The following is a 21,238-nucleotide window of genomic DNA, read 5'->3' as shown; positions in this document are numbered from 1 at the left end:
AACCTATAACCTAAATAGCACATCATACATTTCAAGGCTGTCAAGCTCTCCAAATTCTACCCATATATTATTACAGTGCATGAAATGCCCTGTATTGTTATTCCTAGGCATTTTCTTCTTCTTCTTGTTCTTCCTACCTTTTTCTGCGATTAATTCAGCCCGAACCGTTTAACGTAGACACTTCATTCAAACTGTGTCGCGTAGGTCTTGTAAAGGACACTTATGCTATGTATTTTTCACTTTTCTAAACTGTATACTTTTTAAGATATTAAATAAAAACAAATCTAAATGTTCCCATTGACTTACATTGGTCCATTATGACATCATAATAGGGTCTTTAAACTGGCTTGCACCTGTGCTTCACTGACAGCTGCACCAAATCAAAGGAACCTCTTCTCTGTCCCTCTCAATTTAACTGTAACTAGGAACATTAAGACGCCTTCCATTCTCTACTTTTTTTTCTCTCCATCTCTCCATCTTTCTCTCTATCCCTCTCAGTCTACTTTCTCTCACACTCAATCTCTCTTCTTCACTCCATTTTTATCTCCTTTTTTCAATATTTTCACTCTCTTTTTCTCTTCCACTCTTCTTTCCTTCTTCCACTCTTCTTTCCTTTCTTCTTTCCTTCTTCCACTCTTCTTTCCTTCTTTCACTTTTCTTTCCTTTCTTCACTCTCCTTTCTTCTTTCCTTCTTTCACTCTTCTTTCCTTTCTTCTTTCCTTCTTCAACTATTATTTCCTTCTTTCACTCTTCTTTCCTTTCTTCACTCTTCTTTCTTTTTTTCTTCCACTCTTCTTTCCTTTCTTCACTCTTCTTTCTTTTCTTCTTCCTTTCTTAACCTTTGCATTTCATGCACTGGTATTTCCTTCAGGAAATGCATTTTCTAGTTACAGTGCATGAAATGCCCTGTATTTTTATTCCTAGGCTTCTTCTTCTTCTTCTTCTTCTTATTCTTGTTACCTTTTTCTGCGATTAATTCAGCCCGAACCGCTTAACGTAGAAACTTCATTCAAACTTTGTCGCGTAGGTCTTGTAAAGGACACTTATGCTATGTATTTTTCACTTTTCTAAACTTTATACTTTTTAAGATATTAAATAAAAACGAATCTAAATTTTCCCATTGACTTACATTGGGCCATTATGACATCATAATAGGGTCTTTAAACTGGCTTGCACCTGTGCTTCACTGACAGCTGCGCCAAATCAAAGGAACCTCTCCTCTGTCCCTCTCAATTTAACTGTAACTAGGAACATTAAGACACCTTCCATTCTCTACTTTTTTTCTCTCCATCTCTCCATCTTTCTCTCTATCCCTCTCAGTCTACTTTCTCTCACACTCAATCTCTCCTTCACTCCATTTGTATCTCCTTTTTTCAATATTTTCACTCTCTTTTTCTCTTCCACTCTTCTTTCCTTCTTCCACTCATCTTTCCTTCTTCCACTATTATTTCCTTCTTTCACTCTTCTTTCCTTTCTTCACTCTTCTTTCTTTTCTTCTTCCACTCTTCTTTCCTTTCTTCACTCTTCCTTCTTTTCTTCTTTCCTTCTTTCACTCTTCTTTCCTTCATCCTCTCTTCTCTCCTTTCTTCACTCTTCTATCCTTTCTTCTTTCCTTCTTCCACTCTTCTTTCCTTCTTTCACTCTTCTTTCTTTTCTTCTTCCTTTCCTAACTTTTGCATTTCATGCACTGGTATTTCCTTCAGGAAATGCATTTTCTAGTTATCTTATTTTATCCATATATTATCTGTTATCATACATGGGATATACGTCATTTTACAAAAAAAAGGAAATACATAAAACCCTACCAATCCTAATAACTAGGTTTTATTACAGTGCATGAAATGCCCTGTATTGTTATTCCTAGGCTTCTTCTTCTTCTTCTTCTTCTCACCTTTTTCTGCGATTAATTCAGCTCGAACCGCTTAACTTAGAAACTTCGTTCAAACTTTGTCGCGTAGGTCTTGTAAAGGACACTTATGCTATGTATTTTTCACTTTTCTAAACTTTATACTTTTTAAGATATTAAAGAAAAACGAATATACATTTCTCCCATTGACATTGGGCCATTATGACATCATAATAGGGTCTTTAAACTGGCTTGCACCTGTGCTTCACTGACACCTGCGCCAAATCCAAGGAACCTCTCCTCTATCCCTCTCAATTTAACTGTAACTAGGAACGTTAAGACACCTTCCATTCTCCATCTCTCCATCTTTCTCTCTATCCCTCTCAGTCTACTTTCTCTCACACTCAATCTCTCTTCTTCACTCCATTTTTATCTCCTTTTTTCAATATTTTCACTCTCTCTTTATATCCAGAGCCACTCTTGTTCGCTCTTCTTTCCTTCTTCTACTCTTCTTTCCTTCTTCAACTCTTATTTCACTCTTCTTTCCTTTCTTCTTTCATTATTTCACTCTTCTTTCTTTTCTTCTTTCCTTGTTCCACTCTTCCTTCTTTTCTTCTTTCCTTCTTCCACCCTCTTTCTTTTCTTCTTTCACTCTTCTGTCCTTTCTTCTTTCCTTCTTCCTCTCTTCTCTCCTTTCTTCACTCTTCTTTCCTTTCTTCTTTCCTTCTTCCACTCTTATTACAGTGCATGAAATGCCCTGTATTGTTATTCCTAGGCTTCTTCTTCTTCTTCTTCTTATTCTTGTTACCTTTTTCTGCGATTAATTCAGCCCGAACCGCTTAACGTAGAAACTTCATTCAAACTTTGTCGCGTAGGTCTTGTAAACGACACTTATGCTATGTATTTTTCACTTTTCTAAACTTTATACTTTTTAAGATATTAAAGAAAAACGAATATAAATTTCTCCCATTGACTTACATTGGGCCATTATGACATCATAATAGGGTCTTTAAACTGGCTTGCACCTGTGCTTTACTGACACCTGTGCCAAATCCAAGGAACCTCTTCTCTCTCTGTCCCTCTCAATTTAACTGTAACTAGGAACATTAAGACACCATCCATTCTCTATTTTTTTTCTCCATCTCTCCATCTTTCTCTCTCAGTCAACTTTCTCTCACACTCAATCTCTCTTCTTCTCACTCATTTTTATCTCCTTTTTTCAATATTTTCACTCTCTCTTTATCTCTTCATCCAGAGCCACTCTTGTTCACTCTTCTTTCCTTCTTCCACTCTTCTTTCCTTTCTTATTTTCTTCTTCCATTTTTCTTTCCTTCTTCCACTCTTCTTGCCTTTCTTTTTTCCTTCATCCACTCTTCTTTCCTTCTTTCACTTTTCTTTCCTTTCTTCACTCTTCTTTCCTTCTTACACTCTTCTTTCCTTTCTTCTTTCCTTCTTTCTCTCTTCTTTCTTTTCTTATTTCCTTCTTACACTCTTCTTTCCTTCCTTCACTCTTCTTTCCTTTCTTCTTTCATTACTTCACTCTTCTTTCTTTCCTTCTTCCACTCTTCTTTCCTTTCTTCACTCTTCTTTCTTTTCTTCTTTCCTTCTTTCACTCTTCTTTCCTTTCTTCTTTCTTCTTCCACTCTTCTCTCCTTTCTTCACTCTTCTTTCCTTTTGTCTTTCCTTCTTCCACTCTTCTTTGCTTTCTTCTTTCCTTCTTTCACTCTTCTTTCTTTTCTTCTTCCTTTCTTAACCTTTGCATTTCATGCACTGGTATTTCCTTCAGGAAATGCATTTTCTAGTTTCCTTTCTTATTTCCTTCTTTCACTTTTCTTTCTTTTCTTCTTCCTTTCTTAACTTTTGCATTTCATGCACTGGTATTTCCTTCAGGAAATGCATTTTCTAGTTATTATTTTGTAATAATAAACTACTTACTAAGCGAGGTCATGATGGGAAATATCAAACTGAGGCTTTAACGTATCATCCGAGCGATAGCGAGGTTTATACGCCAAAACCACAGGTTAGTAAGTTGTTTATTATATGCCATTTTTCACTCCTTTCATTTTGTAATTGAAAAGAAATGGTACTTGTCAATACAAAACATGTCGTTTTGTTGAGCTCTCAAGTCTTCTCACAAAACAATGTGTTTCAGGTTTTGCGTAGCAACCAATTACTTGCTAACTTCAAGTTACAATGATCAATAGAAAACAGACAACACGGCTCAGCTAAAATGTCTTTAATTTAAAGTAACAGCACAAGTGATTCAAACTATAGTTTCTAGTCTTCATCACTTTCAATAACAAATCTTCGCTTCTTCTGAATTTCCTCATGGCTGTTGATGTTTTCATTTTCGTCTGGATAGTAAAACTCAGACTGATCGCTTTCGCTCATTTTCAATTTTTTGTCAGAGGGCAATACGGATCTGTATTGACCGGTGAAGAGGGCAATATGCGGGTGGCATGACTACCCATTAGCCAATCAGAACGCTCGTACTGTCGTTGCCATAAAATACAATATAATATGATACTTTATTATACCACTCTTCACCTTTTACTTTTTTAGGGGATGTGTATTTAATTAGAGTTGAAGACCAAACTCTTTGTATTCAGCCCTCTGTACATAGTATATCGTACAAAACTGGGTAAACTACACAAACAGTATACATTACTCACTGGCAGGTATGATGAACTCTTTATATAACCCATAGGTCATCAGAGGTTCAGGCAAACTCCTAGACAGCAAGAAAGAGAGAGAGGTTGGGAGTGTAAGGGAGGGAGAGATTGAGAGAAATAAAGATCATTAAATAGGCCATAATACATGCAAATTTAAATAAAATTCATCCAAGGAAAGGGTTACAATTAGATCCTGATAGATAAAAGTAGACATCATTAAACAGACAAACATTCACACATGATCACAAACACAGACAGTATAGTTCTAATTCTGGGTAATTGGTGAGTTTCTCTTAAAGGTACAGTCTGTGATATTAACCCCATGCTCTTTTTGTCAAATTTAGCTCCCCAAATTCATTTAGCTCTTCATTCAGTGTTTGCGTTCAATAGCTCTCCATTCAGTGTTTGCGTTCAAAACAGCTCTGGTGTTCATACACAGTCCTGGCTCTATAAATGGAAAACATACACAGTGGCTCGGACCGATCCATAAACAATCCCTAGCCAATCATCACACTGTTTCAGGAGCATCGATGAGAGGGGTGTAATTTGATTGATTGTTGAGCTTAAATATCAACGAACTTTTGCGAAACCGGAACCGAAACTCTACCTTTAAGAGACTTTTCCTTTGGGGAACTTTTTTTGATTTCTCCCCACGCGATGTACAGCAATCTGTATGTATTTGGCATCCTTACATCCATTCCTAGGTCTAAAAAACATCTGAGCAAGTCTGCCAGAGGAGAATGTGGCTGTGTGACAACTCTCACTGTGAGAAGGCCATTAGAGTATATACAGCCATTACTTTAAGGGCTTATGGCCTCCCTTGGGTGGAGGGGAAAAAATGAACAAATACACAATCCCATGACTTCACAACATCAAGATGAAAGCGCTTCCCGTGAAGGTCAAGCAGTAAAGTGGCCAAACACAACACATGTGGCGCTGCCCTCTGTGCTGCTCTCACCCCCAGACCCAGCTGAACGGTTCTGTTTCAAGTCCCATGCAGCCTAGAACCCCTCAGCCATGTCTCCCACAGCAAACAGCAACCACACGGTCCCTCATACAAACAATCCCCTGAAATACCACTTCATGTAAACATATACAGACAGGAACCATCTACAGTACATGCTCTCTCACACACACATACGTGACGTACTGACACACTGTCAGTAACCATATGGGCCCTGGTGCCGGGTAGTGAGCCCACACTTTTCTGGACCGATGCAGTGTTGTCTTACCTGAGGTAGAGTTTTAGAGCGCTTGTGATAGTCTTCACATCCCAGTCTTCACATACAGACAGGTCCAAGTCATTACTCTTCTCATCTAGGAGATGGGAGCACATGGAAGGACACCAGTCAATCTACTAAAAACTAAAATGGTCCCTCCAAACAGCCATGATTGAATCTTAACACAACATATCAGTGAAAGAATAAAATGAAATTGAACTGAATAAAATGAAAGATGAGGAATGAAGAACAAGTGGGGAGGAAGACGAGCATGAGAGAGAGGAAGGGCCGCGGAAAGTGTAGAGCACAAAGTTAACATCAACATGTCTGTGCAACAGGCTTGACAACACTCCCCAGAAGAGTCCCCACGCAGTGGCATTTACTTCATCTCGCCTGGTCATTTGAGTACATGCTAGCAAAACTAAGTTGGTGTCTGGCTTCCACACGTTCCTCAGCTCTAACTTCACACATCTGATGATATGGGAAGAGCCTCCACATTGACTCTATAGGTATTCTCTACTCTTCCTTTACACAAAATAAAAAGTATCCACCTGGAGAAAGGTAAAAACATTGACATAGCACTGAGGAACAGCCTATTCTGATTGGTTATCCAGCAAAGATTTCATTTTTCTGACCTTCATCATTGCTACAGGAAACCGAATCCTAATGGTTCTAATGGTTCTAATGGTCCTAATGGCTGGCTGGCAGTATGCTGTCTCTGAAGGACAGTTAGCAATCATGCACACTAGGTAATGTTTGAACTGTGTACAGTGCAGTACTATCATATACTATCTAAACCATATTGGATCCCACAGTTCTATTATGTCTGTGCAAGAATACACTTACGTTAACTGTATTTCCTGCATATTTGTCTGTTTTGCAATTCTGATATCTGTGTTTTGGCAAAACAGATGATTTCAGTGAATGTGAACTGACTGGGCTGGCAACACATTGACATAGACACAGAAAAAAGACATAAAGGGGGAGTGAGAGAGAAGAGAAGGAGATTGAAGTATTAGATGAGATAGATGGAAGAAGTAACGGGAATAGATCATTTTAGTGGATACTTAGACAGTAACTACAGAGATTAAGACAGATGAAAAACAAAGGGCAGCTAAAGATCTAAAGTGAAACAGCACTGGAGAGGAAAGAGAGAGGGGAAGACAGTAAGGCCAGGACATCATGGCAGGACGGCAATCTGATTTAGCCCCCTGGCGACAGAGCCAAGTTTCCCCTCAAGGACGGGACAGGAGAGCCAGTGCCACTCTCACCCACTGAGTGCAGATGCCCGTCTGAATGCCAATGACTGCAGTGGGCACTCAGGCATAAAGTACTGACCTTCTAGGTGCTCTAGTCTACACAGAACTTCAAAAGAACTTCTTTTCAGCTTTGAGGTAAAATACTTATTAGATATTTATAGACTAGATATTTGGATACGTTTTCTTTGTGCAGAGACCCAGAGACTGTGGAAAAAAAGGAAAAACCACAGACTGTGGGAATTGTGCTGTCTTTCTCTGTGTGTGTGTGTGTGTGTGTGTGTGTGTGTGTGTGTGTGTGTGTGTGTGTGTGTGTGTGTGTGTGTCAACGATCATCATCATCACCCATATTTCTGTCAAAGGGACTGAGTATGTTTTCATGTGTATGTATGTGTAGAGCCCTTACCAATCATTAGGCAGAGCAGCTTCTGGACTTTAGAGCTGACCCCCACCACTCTATACAGGCCCTGGTCATTGATGCCTGAGAACCCACACAAAAACATACTGCTCAGGAAAGACACAATAAAACACAATAAATACACTCTCAGCAGTTTTACTAGACAGAACAAACTTCATATCAAATTAATAGAACCATACAGTACCACTTTAGTTGAACCCTCTGTCATAAGTATGTCATAACATTTTCATAAACATGTAATGGCAGATGGTATATGCTTTTGTGGATGTCATGACAGTTGGTGCAAAGTGTGATGCCACTATTATTTGGTAATTTTCATACACCTCTCAAAATGTTTGTTGTTATGACCGTCTGTAAACATGACATAGACTCTTCTGGCATCTTAAATTCGGAGAGCTGTCAGGACAAATTAGAGATAATGTAGTCTACTAGTCCACTACAGGACCTGGTGCACAGCGGATGTTCACTGCTATGATGACAGAATAAGTATGAATTTTCCATAACCTCTGTAAGACGAAGGTTGTCATTCTAATATCAGGGAGATTAAGACAAAGAATACGTGGCAAAGTCAGTCAGAGACAGCCAGGCAACATCTTTGGTTTAATGTAAAAGTGGGAAGGGAATGTGTCATCATAGATCAACTCTGCCCCCATCTGTTACTAAACAGTATAGCAGATTCTACGTCAGATAATTCTCTCTTCAGCTGGAATACCAATGCAAAATATCTGAGACTCATTCAGCACAGGGTTCTGGAAAAGATCAGTGTCCAGACATGCAGTACTGTCAGGTGAATGAGAGGAATGCAAACAGAACCCCTCACCTCTCTTCTCAATGGCGTTAATGGAGTTCTTTACAAAGGAGAGACCAATGTCATCAAGCTGGGCATCAACTGTGAAGTCAGAGACACATTTGTTTTCATTTTGTCATACCAAGAAACATATAAACAATAAGATGACAATATATAAAAACAGATAACAAAGACATCATATAATTAAGAAAGGAATGGCGAGTTCCTCAGCAACATTATGAGACAGTCAGAGACAGTCAGACAACAATCAGAAACTGCTCATTACACAAAGAGGGAAGTGGTATGGAGCCGTGGCTTGAACAACTTAACATTCGGAATTGCATTTTGTACATACAGATTCATTCCCACGATGTGGGTTAACATTCCATTATTATTCCCACAATTACAAAGCAAATTTTCATTTCATGACTGCGTTAGCCTTAAACCGCACATCGGCTACAGCTTTACCCTGTGTGTTACATGAAAAAGAAAAAAATCTGTGATAAATTACCTGTGATAACAAATCATTTGAACAGCCATACACACCCATGTTAAACCATATAGTTTAGAAGTGAAACCTCTTTTTCATTTAAAGGTACAGTCCGTGATTTAAATTCAAAACACATTTTGTTAAATTCAGCCAATTTACTCAAAGTTCATGGAAAGGAGGGGTGTAATTACATTGGTTGGTCAAATATCAACAACATTTTGCCAGAACTGCAGACTGCATCTAAAGACATGAATTACTACAGCTTTGGGAATTAAATCAACCCATCTGGGTATAACAGCCTGTTGTCCTCCAGGGGGGGCTCCACCACTTTACAGAACTGTAGGTATAAGCAGGCTGTTCTGTTGTGACATATTCATAAGAGAGATGTAATCATACATTTCATACTCACTTCCTCTTTCTTTTGAGTATGTTCTGCCCAAATAATGAATCTAAAAAAAAAAGAAAGACAGATTATACATTCAGGGATTCTCTGTGACTTTTCTCAACGGAAAATCTTTTCAACTTTCTGTATTTTACCAAAATCTGATAGGACGCAACTCCACACAGTTAAGCCCACCACGTTAAAGGATTTCTGAAATGTATTCTTTAAGGTATTTAAAGAAGGACATTTTAAATAGAGCAAAACAATTGAGTCAGAAAAAATTGTGTCAGAAAGAACACATGAGCTCTTCCTGTCTTCTGTGACTATGTGTGGTTAGCAAAAGTACATTTGAACCTTGCGGTTAGGGTTAGGGTTAGAGTGTGTAAGGGACCCTCTGATTGGCTGAGAGACTTACAGGTTCTTTTCCACCCATCGCATGTATCCAGAACTTATGGTCATCTTCTGAGAGGGCCTGGACTGTTAAAACTATCCCCGGCCTGACAACACAAACAGACAAAAAAAAAAAAGTGAAATCCAAATATTATAAGCCAAGAGATGGTCTGACAAAAGACCAGTCCATGGTATTAAAAGTAAGGTCATTGTGTGCGACCTGCTGTGCTTCGCTGAAGGCCACGCTTTGCTATTTATAAAAGGCAGCCTAAAGCTGCACTGCTGCTGTTGGCTGCCCACCATGCCCGCCAGCGCAGAGGGCCAGACATGTGGCATGATGCTCGTGCGGATCTATTACAGCGCTGCCCAGTCATGCATGGCAGAGGCCCCCCAGCAATGTGGAAAGGGTGAGCTGACACTGAATACCATGCTAGAGAGAGACTGCCACTGCTCTGCAATAAAACAGCTACAGTCATCTGATCTGATCTACTAAGAGTGGACTCGATATTACAATATATTATAGTTATAGGTATAGTTTTAGTATTTAGCAGATGCTTTTGTCCAAAGCGACTTACAAAAATAATATTACAATAGATTACAAAATACATTTTTCATAAAGCCTCATGTATGCCACGCACCTCATGCTGGAGGACATTTAACACTTCCAACCCCAAGGGCTTTTTTTGACTCTGTTAGGTAGTTTGCCATGCCTGATATTTTTGTATATTTTATCTAACTAAAACCCATGAGGCAAAAGTGGCATTTATGATTATATTCTAGAACAACTCAGCAATAATACAATGAGAGTAAAAGGATTGTAGTAAAACAAAGTTTTGTATTAAAATGAAATATAAAGACACTAAAATGAAATCTAGTTTTAGAGGTGCTCAAACTTTGTACAAAAACACATTGTAAATATTTTGGAAGTTTTCTTTTTTACTCTGAACCTTGTAAACAAAGGTGTTTGCTCCAAAAAGGTGAGTTTAGCATTCAAAAAGTGTGTGTGGTTTCTATACTTATTATAAGTAATATAGAAAGTGACACTTTTCTTCACTTAGACCACTATGCATATTGATGAGAGAGGTGTGAACATTCTGGGACACCTTGGTCAAAAGACAATGGCCAGCACGTAATGGCCCTGGAATGTCTTTGTGGCCCTCTACCCCCTTCAGGTTTTCTTGACACATCATGAACCAATGGTGATCACTGAATTACCATCCCCTTATCATATGAATAGTTGTAATTTGCTAATGGGAGGGTCAAAACCTCACTCAGATGCTGAAATGTGCAAAGGATAAGTTATACTCTCCTTACAAAGTGATTATTTAAACTTTAGTTTCAAACTGTATATATTTAAAAAGAAACAGGTTCAAGGTTGCTGTGGGTGTTAGTTTTATGTTTGTAGGACAAAAACTTGCGGAGATTTTTAATTCTATTAATAAAAATACCACCAAGTGCCCCACGGGGCCCCTTCGTTTTGGAAGGGTTAAACCAGCCCAGCACAGACACCACACCCTGAAGACTTTACTCAGAAGAAATGACCTAAGATGCTCACAGCTCATGAAGCCATGCTGAAGGGTTGATGTAATAGATAGATAGATAGATAGATGGATACTTTATTGATCCCGAGGGAAATTAAGGTCATCCAGTAGCTTATACACTTAAACACTTAACTTATCTCACAAACATACATACATGAATCACAATAAAAACTAAAACAATAAAAACAATACACATGGGGAGAACATGTACACAGGGAGTGGGGTGTTAACAGGTACAGGATAAATATGGCCTTATATAACAGTGTGCATTAATTGCGACAGTGTTGAAAGTAGTGGAGAGCAAAGAGTGTTCATGTGCATGTGTGGATAGTGCAAATAAAGTACTGTGCTTGTGTGTGTGAGGATAGTGCAAAGTGATATAAATAGTAAAGTAAAAGTAAAGTCTGTCCAAGGGGCTAGTATAGCCAGTAAAAGGATGGGCAGTGGGATGGAATATAGTGAGGTGAGAAGAGGAGGGCAGACTGAGGTAGACTCATGCAGAGAAGTCCATCTCCCACCCCCTCCCCTTCTGTGTGGCGTTGTAAAGCTGTATGGCCCTGGGGACAAAGGACTTCCTCAGCCTGTCTGATGAGCATGACAGTGACAGGAGTCTGCCACTGAAAATGCTCCTCTGTCCATTGAAAGTACTGTACAGTGGGTGGTGGTCATTGTCCAAGATGGTCAGCAGCCTACTCAGGGTCCTTCTCTTCGCCACTGTTGTTAGGCAGTCCAGTTCGGTGCTGTCATGCTTAAAAGTGACCGGGTGCCAAAAAGAGCCCCGGGTGACGTAATGTTGACTTTCGAACGACTCTTGAGCGACAGTTGCTATGCCAACGCTAGCAATACGTCACCCGGGCTCTTTTTGGAAGCCACAGCCTGGCGCTGCATTAAATTCCTCTTAACGCGATTTACTTCAGAGCATCTCGCATTGTACTTCGCTACCTGTTGATTCGGACTATATGACGTACCGATCTGTAATTCAGATGTGAAAGGAACTATATGGCGTACCAATCTGTGATTTCAGATGTGAAAGGGACTATATGACGTACCGATCTGTGATTTCAGATGTGAAAGGGACTATATGACGTACCGATCAGTGATTTCAGATGTGAAAGGGACTATATGACGTACCGATCTGTGATTTCAGATGTGAAAGGGACTATATGACGTACCGATCTGTGATTTCAGATGTGAAAGGGACTATATGACGTACCGATCTGTGATTTCAGATGTGAAAGGGACTATATGACGTACCGATCAGTGATTTCAGATGTGAAAGGGACTATATGACGTACCGATCTGTGATTTCAGATGTGAAAGGGACTATATGACGTACCGATCTGTGATTTCAGATGTGAAAGGGACTATATGACGTACCGATCTGTGATTTCAGATGTGAAAGGGACTATATGACGTACCGATCTGTGATTTCAGATGTGAAAGGGACTATATGACGTACCGATCAGTGATTTCAGATGTGAAAGGGACTATATGACGTACCGATCAGTGATTTCAGATGTGAAAGGGACTATATGACGTACCGATCTGTGATTTCAGATGTGAAAGGGACTATATGACGTACCGATCTGTGATTTCAGATGTGAAAGGGACTATATGACGTACCGATCTGTGATTTCAGATGTGAAAGGGACTATATGACGTACCGATCAGTGATTTCAGATGTGAAAGGGACTATATGACGTACCGATCTGTGATTTCAGATGTGAAAGGGACTATATGACGTACCGATCTGTGATTTCAGATGTGAAAGGGACTATATGACGTACCGATCAGTGATTTCAGATGTGAAAGGGACTATATGACGTACCGATCTGTGATTTCAGATGTGAAAGGGACTATATGACGTACCGATCTGTGATTTCAGATGTGAAAGGGACTATATGACGTACCGATCTGTGATTTCAGATGTGAAAGGGACTATATGACGTACCGATCTGTGATTTCAGATGTGAAAGGGACTATATGACGTACCGATCAGTGATTTCAGATGTGAAAGGGACTATATGACGTACCGATCAGTGATTTCAGATGTGAAAGGGACTATATGACGTACCGATCTGTGATTTCAGATGTGAAAGGGACTATATGACGTACCGATCTGTGATTTCAGATGTGAAAGGGACTATATGACGTACCGATCAGTGATTTCAGATGTGAAAGGGACTATATGACGTACCGATCAGTGATTTCAGATGTGAAAGGGACTATATGACGTACCGATCAGTGATTTCAGATGTGAAAGGGACTATATGACGTACCGATCAGTGATTTCAGATGTGAAAGGGACTATATGACTTACCGATCTGTGATTTCAGATGTGAAAGGGACTATATGACTTACCGATCAGTGATTTCAGATGTGAAAGGGACTATATGACGTACCGATCTGTGATTTCAGATGTGAAAGGGACTATATGACTTACCGATCTGTGATTTCTAGATCTAAGCAGAAGCGGCGGTCCAGTGTGTCTGTCAGTTTGCGAAGGCAGGATTTGAGCATCACTGATTCCGTTTCGCCCTATGGAAAGATGCAGGAGTTAATATATATAAAACAAGATCAACTATCTAAATACTACTAATAAGATGTATTTATTCAGCTTTCAAATCTACTGATGAAACAAGCAAATACATACACAAATCTATTTTACTCACCGTCTTGCCTCCAGATTTGTGGTCAAAGGTGACCATGTGTAGAATCTTCTGCTCTTTGACAAACGTGCAATAGCGCTTCACCCAGCTGGAGCCAAATGGCGGAGGACCTGATGCAGGGAAGGCTCAGTTTCAAGATAAAATACTATTTTAATCATTTTACTGGCAGTTCCTGGCTTCCGCTGAGAAAAATTGTTCAACAAGTATTGCCTTACAATACAAACAATGGCATACGCTATGGTCCATTCAATTCAACAAAATATTTCACAGCATTCTGAGGTAAATCAATAAATGAAAACATAACTCTTGTCAATTTGATGATGCCTCATCAGTAACCAAAACACATGAATATAATATGAAACTACAGTGTTGACTAACTAGGCTAAATCAATGAAGTAAGATTTTTCTTTCTGAAGAATTGTCCCCAATAAAATACACCAAGTTTTACACAAATACTGTCAATATGCTTGACCTTAAAGCTGATATTACCTGCACATGGACATGTGTACAAAAGTTTAAAACTAGTTGTCAAAACAATGTAAAACCCATCAATATGATGAATGTTTGTCTATGTGCGCGGAGAGAATATTATACTGTGCGTACGTTTCTCCTGCACATAGAGGTAACCCTCACTACTGATGGGGCTGGTCTGCCTGTGCTCCTGAGGAGTGTCCTTTGTCCTCTTCATCAGCTCATACACTTCTGAGCGGGTTGCCTCAAAACGACTCCTCGTCTGCCCACACGCACACGCACACGCACACGCACACGCACACGCACACGCACACGCACACGCACACGCACACGCACACGCACACGCACACACGCACACACACACACACACACACACACACACACACACACAGAGGAAAGGAAGTTATGCCATTAGGCCTTGCATGGGTTGAATACAATGGAAGGTCAGATGGAAGGCCAAGCCTCAAACTTGTGTTTGACCTGCCAGTAATGAGATGGAAACATTTTCAGAGAGACAAACAGGGCAGCGTGAGGTTACAGAATACAACTTAGCTGTTACTAATGTCACAGGAAGATGCTAAGTCCTGACACCACTTCACACTTTACAATCCCGTGGAAGTTAATCAATGACACTTAATATCACACTTTCCCTGACTATTGACCGCACCTGTATACATCGCATTACAGTTTAAAAAAAACACAAAAATTAAACAAAACATTGTTACGACCGCACCTGTGTATTAGCAGCAGTTTCTTGAACGTAACATCAAGCCATGTAGTTGTGGTGCTACAAGCCATTTAAAAGGTGCATGGGGATGGACATTTCAAGGAAAAATACTACACCAACACCCCCTGCCGGCATACACACAAATCCCCCATTCCCACTCACAGTGGAAGTATTTTGGTGTGGTGAGAGAATAGATGCCAATTGTTTTAATATAATTGTGAATTGATCCCCTGGCAACCTAGGACCATGAATGATAATCTTCTGGCATGCTTGGAATGGGAATTGGAACCATTAAATTAACACGTTTGAGAAGGGCAAGGGGGAGGGAGGACATTCCCTAACATTACATTGATATCAGAGTAAGCCCTTCTAAACTTTGCAGCTAACGTTGTGTTTCCTGATTGCTATGGTTATCTAGTTGCTATGCAACGAACTAGCAGCTAGCTAGCTACGGAAACCTTTCAATAACCTAAAACGGTTTGAATAATTTTGAAATTTATCACAAGACTAGTGACTCATTTATAGTTTTCTATGTTATTGTCTCATCGATTTAACTTTACCGAGTTCATATTGACAAGGCAGAGTTACTTTGCGCGTTACTAACTACCAGGCGGAAATGCATTCTTGTGTATAGGACGCACCTGAGTATAAACCACAGGGCTGCAGAAATTCAGCAAAAAAAATATGTATAAACCATGGTTAATAGTCGGGAAATTATGATATCACAAACTAAGACCTACTGGCACTGCACTTCAGTTAATGCATGATGTGTGGTGTGTTATCACAAACCACTGAGAACACTTAACAATCCATTCCCTAAAGACAGTTCTCATAATAACATGACTCACATTCTGTATATTGATTTGTAGTGCTCTTTTGTAATGGTCAAAGTCATTGGCCAGCTCATAACCCTGGTGATAGAATGTGAAGACGGTCTGAAAAAAAGCCAGCATCTAGACAAAGAAAAAGAGAAAAGAGAGAGTCAGGGGAAGGTAGAGAAAGACGGAGGACAACATTGTAAGCTATAAGTCCTGTTCTGCAAACTATAACAAATTACATTCATTGTAATTTAAGAGATAAATCATTAATGATTGATCATTTCATACAAATTAGCATCTGTTTGCTTTGACAAACAATCCTCATCTCTGAGATAATTCCACTGAGATCATTACTGAACAGCAGGAGCAGTGAACAGGGGCAGCATAATCCATTGAGGTGGACTGTGTCAGCCCAGCGCGATACAAAGTGGACTGAAGGCTGCCAATGGGTTGTGACATGATTATTTGACACAGAAGATCTCACCGGCTCTACACATTCAAACTTCTTCCTCTCCTGGATCTCCTGCAGCTTGCACACGTACTCCAGGGACAGATCCTGAAAGTGATCCCGGTTGGAGTCGACCTGGACGTCAGCCTGAAGAGGGAGCGCAGAGAATCACAGAGCCAGAGGACGAGCATGAACACAGGAATAGCTTGTGTTCCCCTAGAGTTATGGTCTGCCAGTAGTGCCTTTCATTGCTATTATAACAGTCCCTGGGATGTCTAAGACTGCAGTGGTCATACCCTTCCAAACTCGTCAGAAATCACACAACTTAAATCAGTGTGAATCTGGAGGCTTTACAAAGTATAGACAGATGACAGATGAGTTTAAACCGATTAGCTGTACTATACTCTACTGAAATGCTTGTCTTTCGAATGATATGGGGCAAAGGATGCTACTGAATGGGGACGTATTGCCCTGTTAACATAGGATTTCTCAGGAGGCCAAATATCTAACAAATGGACTGAGCACTCAAGTATGCAGATGACACTTCAAAGAGGGTTAAGTCCTCAGGAGAGAAATGGTGTCATTCTCCAGATTTATTTATTCCAAAGTCAGAACAACTCTTCTACTTGATGCGTCATCCAGTGCTTTGGCAGCATTCGGGCAATCAGACTAGACCTGAGTATCAGAACACTGAGCTGAAGTCCCAGAGCTACGTGACCTGATAACTACATTTAAACAAGGCCATACCACCTCATCTCAGACGTCACCACCAAACATGTCACGTGGTCACTAGGAACATTATGTTTTGTTGTAATAAATACGTCAACAGCTTTAAGGGTCTGTTGTGCTTTGTGTATACACCATGCAGGCCATCATGGGGACGCCTTACAAGGTCATGTTCTAACACGGATGACTTATAGGAGCCCTGGGAGCAGTTGCGATAGGGCTGGCAGATGGTTTACATTGCTTTAAATGTCTAATTTAGGTCTAGAGTAGGCTAGAAGCAGTGAAGCGCTGGACACCGGCCAAGACCTTTTCCCTCGCTATCAGAACATTTTTGTTTCAACATTCCCTGCTGGGCGACAACAGTATGATATTTGGACTTCATGGGTGCCTTGGGTTAGTTCCAGAAACACTGTTTGGCATACCCTTGGTATAGAGGAAGTCTGATAAATATGCCATTTCAGCAAGCCTGATAATTAGAAAGCTGTAGTGTTGTTTAAAGGAGTTTATTAATTACACATTAATCAATGTAGTGCCGTACATGTGAGGGTTTCTGTGTGATATTTATATCAAAATATATCTGTCTTGACCAGAAATTGCTTGTGGTTTACAGGACGTTTTTTCAAAAGGATGCAGACCAACCAAAGGTTGGCAGCCCATCACATTTTCCTTTCATTCATGTGTGGCAGCAAGAAAGGGGGGAGGTGCTACCTCTTGTAACTGGGGCTCCTTCTTCTTGGCTGACATGTTCAAAAGCTTCTCCAGAGAGCTGTAGTATTTTTCTGTCTCCTTCTCATACCTTTTTCTTTCTGCCTGAGAGAGAAAAACAGTAAATAAAAAGTGAGTCTGTGTTCTGCAGTTCTGGGTCTACGCCTCTCATACTCTGATCTGCAAAAAATTTGGCTGAACTGAGCTTTTTTCCCCCTCTCATTCCTAATGTGAAGCGATCAGCAACTCTGTAAATAAGAGTAGAATAGATACTGAAGATTCAATTAAGCTACACATGTAAAATGTTGCTTTATATTATGCTGCATGAAGTATATTGAAAACAACAGTTAACATTAATGTTAAACACATTAAACACAAAAAAAAAGAAAAAGAAAAGATGTTAAATTCCTGGTGCTATTTTGTCTGGGAAGTCTCGCCCCTCTTCTGCCGGCCAATTTGATTTTGCCTTCAGAAGTCGGTCTCGCAAACTTTCTATATAAGTTTAGTTCAGCATTGTAAGGATCCTTGGAGCCAATCACAAACTGGCTATTGGCTACCTGGCGCGCCATTGGCGGATTTAAACTAACCACGGCTACGTAACAAAAGCTACGGCAAAGAGAGTTTTTAAACATTGGACATGGTGGCCGCTGAAGCACCGCAAAACTTCGATAAGGCAAGTTTTCTTGGAAAACAGAACAGAAACTTGCCCTGGAACAATTCATACAGAAAAAATATGTGTTTGCTTTATTACCGATCGCTGTATCGTTGTATAGTATCGTTGGTCTGATTGAGTGTCCAATTACGTGACTGAAGTGGACCGCTGTTGAGTAGTTCGCCAGACCAACTGAGCAAATGAAATGCAGTGAAGGGGCGGGGAATTCCCTGACAAGGTGCTATTGGTTGGGGATTTCCAAAACAGCAGCCAAACCACTCACTGTCACATGTAAGTTCTCATACACAACATCTACAACCAACCTAGTATTATAACACAGCAGGGTGGACTACCACCATCGTGCAGAGCAGCAGCAACAACAACAGCAACAAAGATGCCTTCGAGAGCATTTCACTGGGGTTGTCAAGTGGGCTCCATCCTTTGTCGTTGGATTAGGCCCCCAACACCCCAGAAGGCTCAACACCCCAGAAGGCTCAACACCTCCAGAAGGCTCAACAGTGGCGTCTAGCATTACAGCCAGTTAGGACACATGTCAATACCAGCCACAACAACAGATACTCCTTGAAAAGATTCCACGTGCATCCCAGTGTCTGAATAATGCATTGCCTGATTATCGAAACTCATAACACTATGGCATGCCAGGCTATCAAAGGTACAGGGAGGGAGGATTGGGGGAGTATGAACCCCAATATGGGTAAGGGTAGGAATTGGATACATACCCAGGTTAAGGTAAGGGAAGAGGTTGGATACATACCCAGGTTAGGGAAGGGGTTGGATACATACCCCTGTTAGGGTAAGGGAGATGAGAGGTTACCCCGGAAGTATGAACCCAGTTAGGGTGAATGAAGAAACTGGGATACAAACCCTGGACACCTAAGGTAACCAAACATCTTGCAAACACAGGCTTCTTCACGTAATGCCGGTTCGTAATTCACATGTTCCCAAGTAGTCTTTGAGCTCTTTAGCCATAACCACTGGCACGCTTTTTCAGGAGCCTCGCACAACTCCTTTAAAACTCCTTTGAGTGACCATCCTCAAAAACCCAATTCCAACAGAGGAGTTGTGGTTGATTAAGTTACAAACACCTATCTCCAGTGGTCTTGTGTATGCTTGCCAACCTCGTACCCTCGCTTCCGCTTCTTCCTTTCAAAGGCTTCCTCAATTGCATGTTCAAAAGGAATCGTTAACTCGGTAAAGTAAATATTGTGCTCACACTCAGAATACAAGACCATGTTTAGTCTCACAGCAGTCACAACAATATACTGTGGAACTTGAAGTTGCCTTCAGACATCAGCCAGCAGGTTCCAATCCCGGGCTTTGCCCCATTTGCCAGTACTGTTTGAAGGTGTCTGATGTCCACTTTTTCGGCCCCTCTTACACAAAATTAATTTTTCATTTCCTGGTTAAGAGTTAACCTTAACTTGTTTATTCTCAGGCAAACACACCAATGATTTTAAACCTTATGTCTACTCGTGTAGCGACCCGGAGCCAACTTAGTTTCCCTACCAAACAGAATATGTTATAAAGAGTCCACACCTATACACAACCTGCAGCTTTTGTCTTCACCTACCCACTGACTGAGGTTTTGTGGAGTTGGGAGGAAATCATAAAAAGCTCAAAAAATTCTGACAATCATTATGGCAGTTCATCATAGCCCAATGCCTCCTCTCTGATAATATAGCCTTACCCAATGTTTTCCAACTGTCACTTAACCCAAACCCTGCTCTTCAACTCTGTACATGCCCAATGGTAACCCTATGATGTAATGCACCTTGTGCATGCTGATTCCACTTTGACCCTGTTTTCACTGTTGGATCAGTGTTTTTGACTGCTGGATCCTTAGACTGAGTCATCTCCAGGGTGGTCTTAGCACATTTTAACTCCCCTACCAAGCTGATCATTGGTAGTTCCAAAATTCCTTTTCTATTCCATGCTACAATACTTAGTTCAACGTAGCACCCTAAGCCATTAAGCAAACATAAAAAGTCTGACAACAGACATTAGGTTAACCGATAATGAATTAATTGAAAGTAATCAAAAATAATAAATAACTCTAGGGGAGGTCTAGGGGAAAGAAAAGGAATGTGTGTGCCTACAATGCATGCGTCGGTAATTAGAGAGAGAAAGAGAGAGATGGTGGGAGAGAGAACATATGAAATCCAAGAACTAGTGCCTAAATAAGAGCTAGTGTACCAAATGTAAGATGGTGCGCTGACAGAGAGAGAAAAGAACCCCTTGTATACCTATACACACCCCTCTACAGGTATGAGCAATGGACCAATTAATGCCCCCAGGCCTGCACCGCCCATGCACTGACTGCACAGTGCCTGAAGGGGGCACAGGGGGTCATAACACTGTCTTATTCATTCATTTCTCCAATTTCTTGAACTCTGAAATAGGATCTTCTTACACAGTCAAAGACCACCTTTGACTGTATGAATCAATTTACCAGGCAAGAGGGTCTTATCAGTGGTATTGATAGTCAGCGGGCTACAGACAGCCAATGCTGTACAGTGAAGGAGGGCCTTTACGAAACCCGGGTACAACATGCAGCAGATATTCTGGCTGTTGGGCAGTTGTTATATTGGTTAGGTTGCTGGCTATGAGTACTTGCATGTGAAAGTGAGAGGATCAGCCGCTATGCAAAGTCCCCAACCAATAGCACAAGGAGTTTAACATCTTTTCCTGTGATTTTCAAGACTTTCAAGTATGTTTAAATGGAATCAGGAAAGCACCTTTGCTGCACCAAGCTGCTCTTTTCGGAACTTCTCCAGCGGCTTCATTAGCGTCTCTGTGATGTTCTGCATCTGTGGGAACAGAAGTCAACAGTTAGCTCAAAGGCTAGACCACGGTGGATTATATTAGAGGGAAGCAGTCCCAGGCTAGTGAGTGTCACAGTGGAAACTCTGGAGAATATCCAGATGAAAAAGTTTGACATAAATGCCAAAACATATTGTGCAACTGAATGAATGACTCAGCAGGCCCAGTATACAGCAACA

At 40.6% G+C, this 21,238-nt stretch overlaps 1 protein-coding gene across 2 annotated transcripts in view; it reads right to left on the bottom strand.

The window, feature by feature from the left end:
- arhgap10 (Rho GTPase activating protein 10) overlaps nt 1-21,238 on the bottom strand; it is a 55,544-nt gene that overhangs the window by 17,548 nt on the left and 16,758 nt on the right. For both annotated transcript variants that reach the window (XM_080837723.1, XM_080837724.1), the window contains exons 4-16: nt 20,975-21,046; nt 17,570-17,671; nt 16,172-16,282; nt 15,718-15,822; nt 14,275-14,404; nt 13,675-13,781; nt 13,446-13,540; nt 9,487-9,568; nt 9,099-9,138; nt 8,233-8,301; nt 7,401-7,475; nt 5,751-5,835; nt 4,519-4,577 (exon numbers count right to left, since the gene is read on the bottom strand). In XM_080837723.1, the coding sequence (XP_080693849.1) occupies nt 4,519-4,577; nt 5,751-5,835; nt 7,401-7,475; nt 8,233-8,301; nt 9,099-9,138; nt 9,487-9,568; nt 13,446-13,540; nt 13,675-13,781; nt 14,275-14,404; nt 15,718-15,822; nt 16,172-16,282; nt 17,570-17,671; nt 20,975-21,046 (1,132 nt within the window). The remainder of the gene's footprint in view (nt 1-4,518; nt 4,578-5,750; nt 5,836-7,400; nt 7,476-8,232; nt 8,302-9,098; nt 9,139-9,486; nt 9,569-13,445; nt 13,541-13,674; nt 13,782-14,274; nt 14,405-15,717; nt 15,823-16,171; nt 16,283-17,569; nt 17,672-20,974; nt 21,047-21,238) is intronic.

Source organism: Sprattus sprattus (genome assembly GCF_963457725.1).
Source record: "Sprattus sprattus genome assembly, chromosome: 4".
Lineage (NCBI taxonomy): Eukaryota > Metazoa > Chordata > Actinopteri > Clupeiformes > Clupeidae > Sprattus > Sprattus sprattus.
This window is presented reverse-complemented; position numbering and strand designations above follow the sequence as displayed.